The 16503-nt window shown below is 36.6% G+C and overlaps 1 protein-coding gene across 1 annotated transcript in view; it reads left to right on the top strand.

Moving 5' to 3' along the window:
* LOC131075821 (ABC transporter A family member 11) overlaps nucleotides 1-16503 on the top strand; it is a 153899-nt gene that overhangs the window by 66060 nt on the left and 71336 nt on the right. Inside the window, exons 3-9 of the mRNA XM_058012721.2 lie at nucleotides 10134-10303; nucleotides 10507-10692; nucleotides 10844-10939; nucleotides 11088-11288; nucleotides 11508-11667; nucleotides 11986-12215; nucleotides 12368-12485. Coding sequence (XP_057868704.2) covers nucleotides 10134-10303; nucleotides 10507-10692; nucleotides 10844-10939; nucleotides 11088-11288; nucleotides 11508-11667; nucleotides 11986-12215; nucleotides 12368-12485 — 1161 coding nt within the window. The remainder of the gene's footprint in view (nucleotides 1-10133; nucleotides 10304-10506; nucleotides 10693-10843; nucleotides 10940-11087; nucleotides 11289-11507; nucleotides 11668-11985; nucleotides 12216-12367; nucleotides 12486-16503) is intronic.

Below are 16503 nucleotides of genomic sequence, written 5' to 3'. Positions count from 1 at the left end.
AATTCCACCAATGGCAAAGGAAATTATATCAATGTAATGTCCCACTCTAGGCAACCCCAAGTAGCTGTAGAAATGCTCAAATCCTGGTCTACCAGCTCCAACAATCTCAACGCCTCTCCTTAGCAAAGTATGGCCCAAAATGTGATGGTACAACCAGCCTTAAAAAGTAGGACCAGCATAAATGAGACCAACAAATGCACAATAGTCTCTGAAAATCTCCTTAATTAGCCACTATAAATATTATCTAGCATGTTGCAGCTCTAAGAACTGAAGAAGAAGAAGATATCAAAACTCCATTAAAGCCCAATTGTGACCTTTGTGTGAAATTACCAAGATATTCTCTAGATTGTCTTTCAATGATGTAGAGAATTTGTCTGAAAGGGATTTCATCCTCACAAACCTTGAGAAGAGCAATCTCCTCCCAAAAAACAATGGAGAAATAAAAAAGTACATGCAAGAAAAATTCAAAGAAACATGTGGACAGGTCAAATAGGGAGGAAAAAGGAATACTATATTAAACATTTCAATCCCACATATGACCATCCATACACAAAAGAACTACATAGGAATGGAAATAAAATGGAGGCAAAAATGTTAATTGCTCAGATAAGAACCAACTCACATTAACTTAGATGTGAAACAAGAAGATGGATGATACCTAAAGAGGAATGGGAAGATAGAAGATGTAGATATTGCACTGAAAGGGTGGTGGAGACAGAATGACATTGCATCATGGAGTGTTCAACCTACAATGATATTCGGATCAATTATGTCGAGACACTAAATGTAAACACCTTGAGTAACCTATTTGATGAAGAAAAGATAACAAGAGTTGCAGATTTCCTAATCAAGATACACAATAGAAGATCCAAGATGCAGAAGGAAACCGAGGTTTAGCAATCACAGTATATTGTTTGGGCTTTGCATGCTTCCTTTGCTAGCTATCTGTGGGTTCCGTAGGCTGTTTGGCCTCATGGACGTTATTAAAAACATTCATTCATTCATTCCAAAACAAGATGCAATATCAAATATAAAATCCAACATTAAACAAATGAACTCCCAATCTCTTTTTTATAGTCTTCAAGAAGGGGTCGGCCTCTTCTATTTTTCTTTTTAAAACATTTAAAATAAAATCAGCATCTTTATAAATTGGCATCCATGTCTCCAAAAGACCCCCTTTTAAATATTGGCACTTCAATATTGGTGCCCCAAATAGTCTTCTATTATATATTAAAATAACGATAGAGTTAAATCTTTAATTTAACTATAAAAAATATTAATTTATCGTTATTTTATTTAAAATCACTAGAATATATTAAATATCAAAATGTTTTTATCCACAACTCCCACCGACACCTAAGAATATTAACCCTACTAGCTGTCTTAGTTGGTGCTCCAAATTCACGTAGTAAAAATAGTAAGTATTGGAGAATTCACCAAAATTCACTCCAGAAAAGGGCATTATGCTCATAATAACTGTTGGAGCTCAACTAAACCTCTGATACTGCCATTTCACTAGATAAATTATCTCCAAAGTTCCCCAACCCTAACACATTAGCCTATGGGAACCCATTGGATAGGCTAAATGTTCACCATACTGAATTGGTTAGGAAGGGGACATTACATCTCTTGAGGTTGATAACTTGGTCTTCTTGTAGTTGCAACCCTACAGGCAGTTTTTCTTAAAGAAGAGTGGAGTAGAGAAGTTGAATTCATGGTTTTATGGGCCATACAGGATAGTGAGGAGGATAGGCAAGGTTGTTGATGAGTTGGAGATGTCGTAGTACAACAAGATCAACGTCGTGTTACATGTTTTGTGCCTCAAAAAGGCAATTAGGAAGCATATTTCACCCTCTCTTGAACCACCACCATTGTATAAGGAATGTAAATCAATTTTGGTACTTGAGGCTATTCGAGATGTATGAGGGATAAAATTGAGAAATAGAAGCATTAGTGAGCGTTTAGTTCGTTGGAAAGATTTGCCTCTAGAAGATGCCACTCACGAAGGAGAATAGTGTAATGCCCCTTTCCTAATAAGTCCAGTTTGGTGGATTGTTAGCCAATTTAGTGGGTTCCTGTAGTCCAATGAGCTAGGGTTATGTAACTCTTGGTGACAGTTTATCTAGCGGATTGGTAGTGCTGGGCATTTATTTGAGATTTGGTTGTTATGATGTGTGTAACGCCCTTTTTTGGAGTTATTTTGGTTGAGTTCTCCAATACTTACTATCTTTAGTAAGTCAGTTTTGGGCACTGACTGAGCCAGTTGTCAGCATTATTATTTTTAGTATGGTCGGTGGATATAGTTTTTGGTGTTATCTCAATATTTGATATAGTTTAGTGGGTTTAAATTAAATAATGATAAGTTATTAATCAATAAAATTAAATTAAAGATTTAACTTTTTTGTTATTTTAATTGATTAAATAAAAGGACTATATGGAACCTAGTATTAAAGTGAAAATATTTTATTTAATTGAATGGGGCCTTCTTTGGACTTGCATGCTACATTGGGGAGATAAAGTGATTTTAAATTAAATTAAAAAGACAAAAGTGAGAGGGGCATAGCCTTTTGGAGGGATATAAAATCAAACTTGAGGAGTTCATTTCATATGCTTGAGTTGATATTGTGATATTCTTCTTTGCTGGAGGAGCTCATTCTTCCCGAAGGTTTGCGAGGACAAAATCCCTTATAGGCAACATCTTCCACATTGGTGAGAGACCCAATCTGGAGGATTTCTTGGTGGTTTCATATAGAAATCACAGTTCAACTTCATTGTAGATTGTTATTCTTAGTTGGATTTACAAAGGGCTCATTGTAGATTGAAGGAAATATTATTTGAGATTTGAGTGAGTTAACAATAGATTTGAGGAGATTTTGTGCTTCCCTTGCTGGCCCTACATGCTTGGGTGTGGTGTGGCGTTCTTGGAATGAGGTCAATTGGGTTTTTGAGGTTTTTGCTGCTGTTTGGGGATGTCTAGGGCTGGTGCACAGAGACATCCATTTATTGGTCATTGGAGGTGACTTTGGAGAGGTGTCCATTCCAGTTGATGCCAATTTGCAGATTCCAGTTCCAGAATAGATTTCTTCATTGCTGCATTTTATGGGTATGCTTGAAATACATTTGTAATGTCATTTCATAAACCGGAACGTTCATATTTTTGAAATATATTGTATCTATAGTTCTGAAATTCAATTTGAGTTATTGTAGCCTTGTAGGTTTCCTCAATATTGCCAATTTATGAGTTATTTAATTACTGCAAGTGTTTCTTATTAAAATAATATTGTGATATTGATATAATGGTCATCTTAGTCATTTAGTTTGTATTTAGAAACTTCCTTTTATGTTTTTTGTCTTTAGTTAGTTTTAGGAAGTTTCCTTTTTGTCTTTCGTGTTTCTATTCTCGATTATTTCCATTATGGATAGATCCTCTTATAATGTCTATTTAAGGAGGTTTTGTCTCCTTTTGCAATCATCAAATAATCAATTATCATTTCATGGTTTTAGAGCGGGGAAAGATTGTTTTGACGAATTTTACATAAAATTCGTGGTTTCATTATCTGGAATTTATTTCTAGAAGTTTTTTGACATGATTTTTCATGGTTCTCTTAGACCAAGGGTTTTAGACTTGGCTTTTTTATAAAATCACGGGTTTTCTGATTTTTTCCAGAAAAAATCATGGTGGGCTTTTCTAATTTTTTTTCCAAAAAAAATCATGAGGGAGGGTCGGCATCACATTGAGGGTTTGCCAATTTTTCCACAAAATTGTGGTTTCAATTTTTGGCCGATTATTTTGTCAACAAAATTTGATTTTTTTTTGAGAAGTTGATCTTGATGTCTCTAGATAAAGGGAGGGATGGCTTTCGCTACGCAACATCCTGTTGGAGGGAAGTTTTTTCGTTTCTTGGTCCTAATAAGAAGTTTTGCGAAAAGCGGTTGGTTGATTCAAAGTCCAATTAGGGAGAGCTTCAGTAGCAGGCTCATGTTGCAAAGCATTCTGAGGAGAAGGGGGCAGCCTTCTATGCATTTGTGGCCAAATGACCTGCAGATTATGTCAAGTCTTCTATTTGGTAGTTAAATGGATGACCATTAAGGGAAGTAATTAAAATAATATTGTAATATTGATATAATGGTCATCTTAGTCATTTAGTTAGTATTTAGAGACTTCCTTTTATGTCTTTCATGTTTTTATTCTCAATCGTTTCAATTATCGAAAGATCCTCTTGTAATCTCTATTTGAGAAACTTTTGTCTTGTTTTGTAATTATTGAATAATCAATTATTATTTCATCTATTATCTGCACTCTTCTTTCTTCTATCAACCATTGCAAATGCACAAAAAAAAAAAAAAAAAATGTAGAACAGGTTTGCGTATTACAAATAGATATTCTAGCATCCAAATCTAGAATTGCTTGAGGGAAAGAAATTTCGTGGAGGAAGGACTATAATGTCCCCTCTAGAGGTTTAAGCAGTTAGCAAATACTCTTAACCTATTTTAATTTGCGTAGGCTATTTGGGATGTGAAAAGGGAATAATTAAAATATGATTTTTCAAATGACTTACATTTAAATAATTATTTTTATTAAGCGGACAATTTAAATTTAAAAGTGACTTTTATGGTGCCCAAAATTTAAATTTAAATTATAAAGTCAGTTTTGGAGGGAAAATAAAAAGCTATGGGAAGTAATACTTATTTATTTCCAAAAAGTGTATAAAAAGGACGATAGAGAAGAGAAAGCTCGTTCTTGGCATTCACATTTTGTTAAACCCTAGTTTGGAGGGTGAGCAATAGTTATCTTATTCTAGGATGAAAGCCCTACAACAAGATTGGTTTTGAGGATGGAAACCCTCCTAGCCAATTTAATGGTGGATTCATGCAAGATTCACAAGTGTATGAATGATCAAAGTTTCTGAAAAAAATTTAATTTCAGGATTGTGTCGAAGATAAGATTTTATCGAATACATTTGCATAACAAATAATAATCAATTTAATTGAGATCAAGGAAGTGGAGATAGCTGGCATTTTATTTCCATTTGTGTATCCTAGCCACCCACCTTTTAGGAGTATACAGGCCATACTAATGGAGTTTGTTGGTGTTGGAAATAGGGATGGAGCTGCACCTATATGAGGTTGATGTTTGTAATGTCCTACCCCTGTTTACTAACCAGAGTTTTTTGCAATTCTTTCTACATCTGACTATACTGGCACTTCGTCTAACAGTTTGCATTTCTGAATTTTTTGTTCACTTTTTGGAATGATATTGTGAACAAATTTCAAAAATTCATTTCCACTTTTAACATATTGCCATAGCATCATTTATACACAATATTTTGCAAATTAAAATCACAGAGAGTTCTTTAATTCTCAATTTTTTTTTTTTTTTGATAGGTAATTGGCTGAAGCCTGAATAGCTTTTGACTGGAGCTATGAACCAGTGGGGACACAGTAGGGGGCCCCATACCCATTACATATCTTTGAATTATTATTATTATTATTATTATTATGTTTGATTAGATTGACCCCAAGACCTTCCCCATCCTATGGAAGGCCAAGAGTCACAGTTTAGAATTCCACTTAAGATGTCCCTATTGGGAATTGAACTTGGGTCTCCACAATGAGAACCCGGTATTTTAACCAGTTAAGCTCAACCCCTTGGACCTTTAATTCTCAATTATTAAACTACTGATAGAAAATAATAAATACAGAAATTACTTCAGTAGATAAGTTTTCAATGAATGATAAATATTCATCAAGAAGTTATTTTCACCGCTATATGTTTTTCCGCTAAAGAGAAAAATACTCTGGAAATTCCAAGTCTCTGAGATATGTTGGCATTGTGTTGTCATTGATGTCAACCGGTATAGGATGTTACCGGTATCACTAACATTGATGTCAACTAGTGAACAAGAGGTTGTTAGCATTAGAGGTTGATGTCAACCAGAATAGAAGCTGGACCGGTATGCTGAGAAGTTGCAGAACAACAGGACTCCCACCGGATGAAGAATGCAGTCATCATGAGAAGCAATGAGTGATAGTGAATGTGCCCACACCGGATCACATGTGCCTGTTTGAAGAGATGTTGCACAAACAGGGAAGTCACATGAGTACATTGTAGAAAGAAGATGGTGTCACTCCACCGATAAGTGGATCTTATCTCATATTATGCATTGTGTGCATCATAGTCCCTTGAGATAAGGTAGATGAGGCAAAGGCAGGTGTTTGAAGCTTCACACCAAATCTACCGGTGATTTGAAGGAATGCCTTAGGTGCATGAGATCAGGGTTATGCACTGGACCGATAGAGAAGGCATGTTGAGATGCCGGTACAAAAGGAGTGTGATGTGTTTGTCATCTTGACAAACCGGTTGTGAAGTAGTCCGAACTGATCAGGGAGAGGGCAAGGCTAATCAGATGTAGTCACAGGAATGGCTGGACTAAAGATGGTGTCTGGTGAAGGTTGATGACAGAGTGTCATCAAGAGTGGTTACCAGTATGTAAGTCCATCGGTAATATGGACAAGGTGCAGATGCAGATGTCTTCCCACCTTGTGGGAATGAGCATGCTATGGATAGACATGTTTGGTGACTGGTCAAGGGGTTCCACTGGTAGTTCAGCAAGTGCAGACATGGTAAGGTAACCGATAGAGAGGTGAAGTACCGACATAAGGGTTACACCGACAGGATAGAAAAGGAGATGGCAGGAAGGTTAACTGGCAAAGTGATTTGTGCTAGTAGGGTCAGTATGTGTGTGACTGGTTATGAGAGTTGTCGGTGACTAAGCTGAACCGACAGAACTGTATGCCAAGGTGGATACCGACAGTAATGCCACGAGGAGGTGAAGTGGCGATCTTGCACAGGTCGGCGTAGTGTGACAATGAAGTAGTTGAGGTTGGTCCGACATAAATGTGACTGCTAAGTTCGAGGTGGAGTTGCAGAGGTGCGCGGATCGAGGTTAAAATGGACAAGAAAGGATCGAGGATAGACTGATCGAGCAGATCGAAGTAGGTGAAGCAACCCATCATGCCATTAATGGTGATTGACCAAGAAGTATGCAGACAGATTGTTTGTAGGTTGGTGAAGAAGAAGGCGTGTTCTAGAAGGCGCGTTGATGGAGGACTTGTGCAGATGGATGTCAGGAAGATCAGATCGAGCAAGATCTGATTGGATTTGGTTTTCCTCGAGGATGGTGAGGAAACCCTAACCGCCTGGATTTTGAAATGGGCTTTGGCGGGAAAACCTGGCTATAAGTATGAAGGCCAAAGAGATTGTTTGTTGTTGCTGGATAGAAGAATATTGTGCTACTGCGAAGCGTGATACTTCCGCATGTAAAAGCAAATCAGCCAAGTGCTTAAAGAGCATCTGAGAAGTGAGTGAGAGTGAGGGAGGACCAGGTTGAAGAGTTCAGCCGGTAGAAGTGCAGATTCGGTAGTGTTCATACTGGCAGAGAAGAAGAAAAGCATTGCAAAGAAGGCAGGCATAGAACCGACTGAGTGTAGTACCGGTGGAGTGTAGCAAAGCAGCTGAACGAAGTGAGAACCAACAGAGTGGAAGGTGAATCGGTAAGCAGTAGCAGTCAGAAGAGAGATTCAGTCAAAGCGAGCAGAGAACTGGTAAGGTTGAGGAGATACCTTACTGACAGGGAAGTTTGATTTGAGTTGTTACAAGATTCACTTGTAACTAGATTACTACTTGTGTATTTGATGTTTTCATTAAGATCACTGAGTTGTAGCTCGGTGCAGGGGTTGTAACTCCTTTGGGTTGTAGCCCATAAATCAGGTAGGGGTTGTAGCTCCTTGGGTTGGTGCCCTAAATCAGAGATTGTAGTTCCTTTGGGTTGTAGCCCATAAACAAGGCAGGGGTTGTAGCTCCTTGGGTTGGTGCCCTAAACATTGTAACAGAGTTTCATTGTGAGGCTGGATTGGAGCAGTAGTCTCTAGCAGCATTGCTCACCGAGGTTTTTCCCATCTTGGGTTTTCCTCGTATATCCTGGTGTTATGTGATGTCTCTTTGTGCGTTGGCTTTTGTGTTTAATCTCCTCACTAGCCGGTAAGTCTGTTCTGAGTTAGATCTAATAACCGGTATGCACACATAGGATAGGAAATGGAAAAGTTTGAGAACCACTGATTCACCCCCCTCTCAGTGGTGCATTGTGTCTAACAAGATATTCAAATACAAACTTTTAAACAAAAATAAAGAGCCCTGACCATGATTTGTTACAACTGTTGTCTGATTAGTATCCCTCAAGTAGTGGAGACTAGGTAGAAAACACAAGCAATTTTTCCCAAACCAAAATCTTCAATCTTCAACCTACTGTTGACTCGTCTTGACCTATGTCGATCCCTTGGTAATGCTGATTGCTCAAAACACAAACAATAATCTGCAATTTTCTTGTGTAAAGCCCAAGATTATGTCCTACTCCTAATGGAGGGTCCCATGCCTTGGCTTGGTGAAGATAGTGCTCAACTCATAAAAAACTCAAATATTTCCATCATTATTTGCTGACCTGTATGATACCCAAGGAGGGATCCCAACCTTTTAACTTTTCTAGCAATGCAAAGAGGAGCGATTAGCATAAAAACCACAAAATAACTTTTCAGCAATCTTTCCCAAGTTCTTGGTGGAAGAGGGCCGCACAGATTTTAAATATGAATTCTTTTCTTGTGATGAGGTGGTGGTTGGATGTTTAAATGTCAAACAAAGCAACCAAATAATAGAACTCCCATGCTGAAGATATTGCTTAGAAATACCCATGATTTGGCTTGGCAAAGAATTCAAATAATCAAGGGTCTCTAGAAAGCTTTGATCTCCCTTTAATTCTCCTTTTGTCTTCTTTCTAAAGGCTGTGATTCCCTCTGTTTTGTCTTTTTCTCGCATCCCTTCATATAAGCTAGCAAGGAGAACCCATAAGTACAGGAAAATAAGAGTAATTGATTTATATATTAAATATAAACCATTTTTTAGTGCTGCAATTTCCTGTCTAAAAAATCTCCACTTTGTCTTTTCCTGAAAACCGACCAAAGGAAATACATCTAGTAAATTAACTTGAATATGGTTGAATTTTCCCACGATTCCTTGTGCTTTCAGCACCTAGCAAGTCAATTAATTTATTTACCCCTTTTAAATCATTAAATTGAATATCTCCAAAGAAGGCTTAATACACATGCACCGAGCTTCAATATTAAATCCTCATGTGCAGAATATAAGGAAAATCGACTTGCCCAAAAAGAAAATATACCCAACAAGAATAATATTAAAATAATAAAATTCTTCAATGAAGCACATAGGCATTTAGCTCAAAACTTCAAAAAATCAAGTCTGCAAACCTGATTAATCGAACTCAACAATCTTCTTGAAGCACATATGCAAACCCTGGATGAGTTCACCTCTATATCTTCACCTAGAATGAGTGTTTTCGTCCCCGCTCAATCGAAATCAATACCCTGTCGATCCCTATGTGGAACCACTCTGTGAAGCATGAGGGTTTCCGTCCTCAGCTCCAGACCTTTGGGGTTTTTCGTTCCATCAACAAAGTTTAGCTCTCAGGCACAAATGCTAAATCTCCGTAGAGAAACAACAAGCTTATGAAATCTTCACTATCTGCAAATGAGATCCCCAAACTCCTTTAATAACCCGCCCTAGGAAATTTCCAGAAAATAATTAATTAAAATCACTTCATAAAATATTTAACCTTATATCTCCCAAAACCAAAAGTGACTTTTTTTTAATATTACATATCTCAATCTTAGTCACTTAAAATAATTAATTAAATTCTGCATAGAATTACATTCCCATATGCTTTCAGTTTTCTGATCTACCCAGGATATTAAGATTCAAAATTTCAATTATGTTTTATATTGCTGATAGATAATTGCCTAATATTTTGATAGATAGTTTCTGGAAGCCTCATTTTATTATGGAGTGTTGAAGGCTTAAAAATCTCATTACATGATATTTTCATACAAAAGTATGCTGTTGATGAGCTGAAATAAGCCATTATGAGAACATGTTGACCAAAGTTTGTCCTGTAGAGACAATTTGTCAACATTCATTTTACATTGCATAAAAAGATGGTTTTTGTTAATGATTATCTGCATATACTTGTTATGGCGTATTATCCAACATTCATAATTGGATGCAGAATCAAGTTTCAGCTGGACTGTGGGACTTAAGGAATTTGCACATCCAGCCACTGAATCTTTCTCTACTGTTGGATCCATTGGGCCTACGTTTTTCCTTGCAGCTGCATTGTTTGGGTTTGTCATCCAATTGGGTTCTATTCTTGCTGAAAAGGAGCTGAAACTTCGTCAGGTGTGAATTACATTAATCTTATTCCAGTGTAATTAGAATTGATCTCATTAATTCTTATTCTTGTTGATACATACGTTGCAGTTTTGCTGAGTAAACTTTACTTTTAAGGAAATGTGTACTTGTAATAAAAATACTTCTGTATAGGATATGTCCATTTAGCTATTACTGAGATTGTTGTCTAATCCTCCCTGCCAACCCTGCAGGCAATGTCTATAATGGGACTCTATGATTCAGTATATTGGTTGACGTGGCTGACATGGGAGGGTTTACTTACACTTCTGTCTGCGATTCTGTTGATCATCTTTGGCATGATTTTCCAGTTCTACTTTTTCCTTAATAATAGCTTTGAAATCTTGTTCCTCATGTTCTTTCTGTTTCAATTCAATATGGTGAGTATATCCTTTTTGTTTACAGCCTGTACAATAAAGGTTTTGATTTTCTAGATGAATATTCAATTTACACAAGCGATACAAGTTAGAGTAAATATACACAAATGTGCAATAATAATTGATAATTCACTTGGCAAATATAATGCAACAGATTGGATTTGCCTTCATGTTATCTACCTTTATAAGCAAATCCTCATCTGCAACCTCTGTTGGATTCTCTGTCTACATAATTGGGTTCATAACTCAGGTCTGGTTCTGACAGCATTTGTGTTTACATCATAATCCTGCTTTTCTTCCTTGGAAGAATCTTGATGAAGTCAATATCTTGCACAACTTATAATTTTTACATTATATAAATACCTGTGAACACGTCTTCTTGTTTTTGCTTTTTGCAGCTTGTAACAACTTTTGGGTTTCCATATTCAAACACCTATTCTAAGAACCTCCGCACTATCTGGTCCATATTCCCTCCAAATCTATTTTCCAAAGGCCTTGCGTTGCTGGGAGATGCAACATCCACAAAACAAGATGAAGGAATCAGTTGGTCCAGTAGATCAAAGTGCCCTTCTATAGATGATGAATGTGTTATCACAGTGGTTTGTCTTGTTTTATATCATTTTTATTATCCCTATTTTCCATTTCATCTTCTGGCAAAAATGAAACTTAATTTGTGTATCATGTATTTGCAATTCTTCAATGTATGCATGGAAAAGTTGTACCTGAGGTACCTGTTCAATTCTTGCAATTCAAAAACTTTCTGGTACCTGAGAGATCTCTCCAATAGCTTAATCTAATGGTCCTTATCTTATTTCCAGGATGACATTTTTAAATGGCTCACAGCAACATTCTTTGTGTGGTTCATCTTAGCCATTTACTTTGACAATGTGCTCCCAGATGTTAATGGTGTGCGGAAATCTTGGTTTTACTTCATAAATCCATCATACTGGACTGGAAAAGGAAGCAATCGAGTAGAAGGTAATTATGAGTTTCAATTGCTTTTGGTACCGTATATCCTTGAATCCACAGAGCATCAGCAAATGCCAGCAATGCCCTGTTTAGTTTACTAAACTATATTTGATTCTGATGGTTTCGAGCTCTTGGATTCAACTCTGTAGGCTTTTTGCGTCAACATTTCGGATCATCAATTCAGTGTTCTGAGTATTGATGCAAAAAAACTTACACAGTTGAATCTGGAGTGTCGATTCAAAATATCTGACATAATTGAATTGAAAGGCTTGAAATCACCTTCATGGACTGTGGAAAACTCATGCCTTTACATTTGATTCTTTTCAGGTGGTGGTTTCTGTAGCTGTACAGGGTCCATCCCACCATTATCTGAAAGTAGTCCTGATGATGAAGACGTTGCAGAAGAGGAATCAGTAGTCAAACGTCAAGCAACTGAGAATACATCAGATCCAAGTGTAGCTGTCCAAGTCCGTGGTCTAGTTAAGACATTCCCTGGTATCCGAAATATGAGTGGTTGCTTCAAATGCAAAAAAGTGGCTCCATATCATGCTGTAAAGGTACAAAGTGAACAAACTATGGATTCATGAGAGAATTGTAAGAATGGTGATGTGCATCTTGTGGCTTGTTTTGAACGTTAAATAAATACTTTAGAGATTTATGGCTATTCTGATTAGATTTTATCACCACTTTTTCATCTACCAAATTCTAGGGTCTATGGATAAATTTTGAGAAAGACAAGCTGTTTTGCCTCCTTGGACCAAATGGAGCTGGCAAAACAACCACAATAAACTGTCTGACTGGAATCACTCCAATAACAGCCGGTGATGGTAATCTAATTTATATTCACAAGCTTTGCTTTGCTTTTTTATCATCATAGATGACATTATATATCTTTATGAATGTAGTTTCTTAAAGGCATGCATCAGTATCCAGATTACTACTTTAATAACAGTGCAAACAATTGTGTGTTCTAAACTTTAAAGCCATAGTAAGAAATTTCAATACACCATTTGCCATTCTTACTTTTGGTCTTGACCTGTGTCTGTACTGTGTAAGCATTGCTCAAATTTTCAAAACGTCTTGGAAACATTATTTGTTCTATTATGTTTAATGGAGTTGGAAGGAAACGTTTGTCTAATATTGTGCAAAATTATGTCTAAAATTGGTCCAATTCCAAATGCTATGTAGTATCCCTTGCCAATTCTGACCTCAAAATGCTGATTAGAGGCTCAAGGATCATCGTCAAACACTTTGCATACAACCTCTTTACTTGCTGTTTCTATGTTTCAGTCTGATAATGATTGCTTGAAATGACGTCAAATGTGATTTAAATGCTTTCAAATGGTTACTAGGATGTCTAGGCAAAGAACCATAATGCAAATGCAGTTCTTTTTGTCTTTTTGAATGCATATAGATGACCCACACAATGTAAATATGCACCTACAACAGCTAGACATTAATACAAACAGTTGGCATGCAAACTAAGTATGAGAGAGACAACTCTTGACATTCAAATTCCTTGTGACTACAATGATATTAGATGCAATGAGATTGCTTACAAACTGAAATGACAAGCAAAAGGCCAAGACTCTTGGCTTACAATGATGTATCCAATGCAACTACCAAACTGATATAAATGTGCATCTACAGCGGCGCGACTAATGCAACTGTAAAAATGATGCCAACTACACTAGAAAACATGAAAGAACCTGATGTAAAGAAGTTCTTATGATTGATGAAGATGTGGCAGATCCTTGTGCAAAGAATGGAGTCTCTTTGAAGCCAAATCGTGCCTCTCATGCAGCCGCCCCTGGTCTAGCATGAACTTCTGATATAAAGTCGAAGCAGCAATAATGAAGATCTTCAACAATGTCTTCTTTCAATGTATTTAAATCTGCAAAAGATATTCTCTGAAAACCCCTTGAAGATTCTGAAAGAAATGTAAATCTTATCCAATGAAGCACCAACTGGACCTTTGTATGAAGCCCACAGTCAAGCAATGATTCAGCTGGTCTTTCACAGCCTCAAGATTGCATACACTAAAGAGATTTCGTTCTCCAATGTTGAAGTTGCCCGAAACCCTAGGTCTCAATGCACAACACCCAAAAGCAAAGACAAATGATCATCAATAATGAGTTTGATTTGCTTTTTGAAACCTTTTATATCCTCTCAACTCTCAAATGCCTTTAATTCCCTTTTGAAATCCACTTTAGGGTTTGAATAAAACTTTATAATAACCTTTCAAAAGGGTCGATCCCTTCATTTGGTGCAAAACAAAATAATATAAAGTATATATATTAATAATCACTTATATCTCCCTTGAAATTGGTACTTTATATTATTCCTTGTTGAAACTTAGTAGCTTCGGTAAGATAAATGATTGAATGAGAGACTTCATTTATCTCTCATTCAATCATCTACCTTATCGATATAACTACAATTTAAGTATAGACCTCATGATTAAATAAATGAACTTGTTATAACCATCTTATATGCATAATCGATAATATTACTCATGCTGTGATCATACCAGAATTATAACTACCATAGCTATCATATGATAGCATCGATTAATGCTATCATATGATAACTATAATAGTTATCATTCTAAAATGCATGTTAATACCGATCATTTATCTGTTGACTATGATTAACTTATCCCGATCATTTATCGGGTAACTATATTACTTCACATTCCCCGATTATTATTAGTTATCGGCATGTTAAATAACGTGACCGATAGCTATCGGTATAACTCACGATAAAGAGAAATGATGTGACCGATAGTTATCGGCATTAACATATGATAAGTGGTAATATTAATTGAAACGGTGTCTATGCACCGATCAAGAAATGTCTTGATTGGGCATGTCTAAAAGACATGACCAATCAAGGCATGCCTTGATCGGTGAAGCATAGAACTATAAGTATATGCAAATGAAGTGCTGAAGATGCATTGAAATAATTAATGTAATCTTCAGGAATGTATGACATAAGAAACATAAAATATTAGTAAAGAAATAATAATATATATAAATTCACACTTGAACATAAATTTGAATATCATTTACATTCCTCATATGCACTTTATAATTTGACTTTATAATCATTAAATGTCCTTTTATAATAAAGTCATTAAATGCTCTCACTTTATAATTTGACGTTATGATATTAAATCTCCTTTAATTATAAAGTCAGATGAAGTCAATATAATATTCCCTTAAAATAATTAATTATTATTAAAGTAACACTTTAATAATAATTAAATGTCATAACTCCAATAATAACCATTATTTAATGATTCTGACTTCATCACTGGCTAGCCCATTGCTCCCACTATCAATCTGGTTGCCTCACTAAAAATAGTAAGGGTCCCTCTCTAACATCCACTGACTTGCTATAAATATTAAGTCCCTCAAAATGGAACTAGGAACCTCTGAATATCAATGCCTCAAAACAAATGAAAGATCTGGTGAGATAAACACTTACAATGGCCACTTGAAGAGCTCCAAAACTCCCAAACTGGACCCTCTAATCCACCATACTAGCCTACGAGGGTCAAAATAATAGGCTAATCCCTCGAACTCTAATGCTTACGAAAATGGGGACATTACACACTATAAAGTATTCTAATTTCTTACCACATTACCACCTCTTACCTTGCCTTCACATCACCTCCTCACCCCACCAAGAAGATTCAACTCCACCTAAACTCAATGACATTTCAAGAATGAACATGTTTAAGGAGGGAAGTATGTAGAGGGATGAAAAGACATTGGGCTATCTGATAATTCCATGTTTTTGATTAAGTAAAAACAAGTTTTAAGGGACCCGAAACCCGATTACATTACGAAAGATGAGCATGAAAGAGACGAAACAAAACAACTGCAAAAGACCAGCACAAAAACCAGCAGCTAAGAAAAAGACAACAAGAAGCCAACAAGAAGTTGGCCCCAAACCCAACATTACAAATTAATTGAAAACTTTAATAGATTCCTCAGCATTCCGAACCAAGAGTATCATCGCCTTGGCCGCTTCCCTTAGGTCGTTGCTTTCTTGTCTCAGTTGGCTATCTTTCGTTTTGGTTTCCATCCCAGTAGTGTTCTGCCTTGTTCTACGCCTGGGAATCTGGTGGGTGGAGCTGGAAGTTGGTACATCTTCAATGATTACCAGATTCTTATCCTAATTTTTCCTTTCCAAATGACTCACCAAAGCATTCATGTTTTGTGATGAAACTTTAAGGACCTGGAGACTATGGTTCATGAAGCTTTTCAGAGCCTTCTCGGTGCGGGCAACCCGGGTGTTGATGTTGTCTTTATCTTCCTCAGCTTGTTCTTTCAGAATTTTGATAACATCCTCCAGGTGTTTTAAATCCCCTTTGATCAGGTCTTTTTCCAGCCAATCCTCCATCTTGATTTCCTCCTCAGCTTCACTGATTTCCGTCTCATCATTCTTTTTCCTAGAGTTTGTGTCCTTAATTAGCTTATTAATCTTGTTTTCCAGATCCCTCTATTTACTTTGCATACTAGTTATGTTGTCAACAACCCATTTCTGGAAGTTGAAGGACTCCAGAGTACAGTTACGGGCGGTATTCAAGATAGTGTTCGCAGAATCCCTACCCTGTTCAGTGCCCCCAGAGTTAGGATTGTCATCTTCCTTAGAATTCAGATCAACATTCTTACTGTCTGAGCCCATAGGGTTAGAGTGAGGGTTTTCAGAGTTATCCCCTTCATCCTCTTCACCAATGTTCTCATCCTTTTCATACTCCATTTCAGTTTCAATATCCTTACCCTTTTCCTCTTCCCCATCACAGTGCACCTCTGTTTCCTCATGCTCTGTTTCAGC

This window comes from Cryptomeria japonica, chromosome 3 (assembly GCF_030272615.1).
Source record: "Cryptomeria japonica chromosome 3, Sugi_1.0, whole genome shotgun sequence".
NCBI classification, from domain to species: Eukaryota; Viridiplantae; Streptophyta; class Pinopsida; order Cupressales; family Cupressaceae; genus Cryptomeria; species Cryptomeria japonica.
This window is presented reverse-complemented; position numbering and strand designations above follow the sequence as displayed.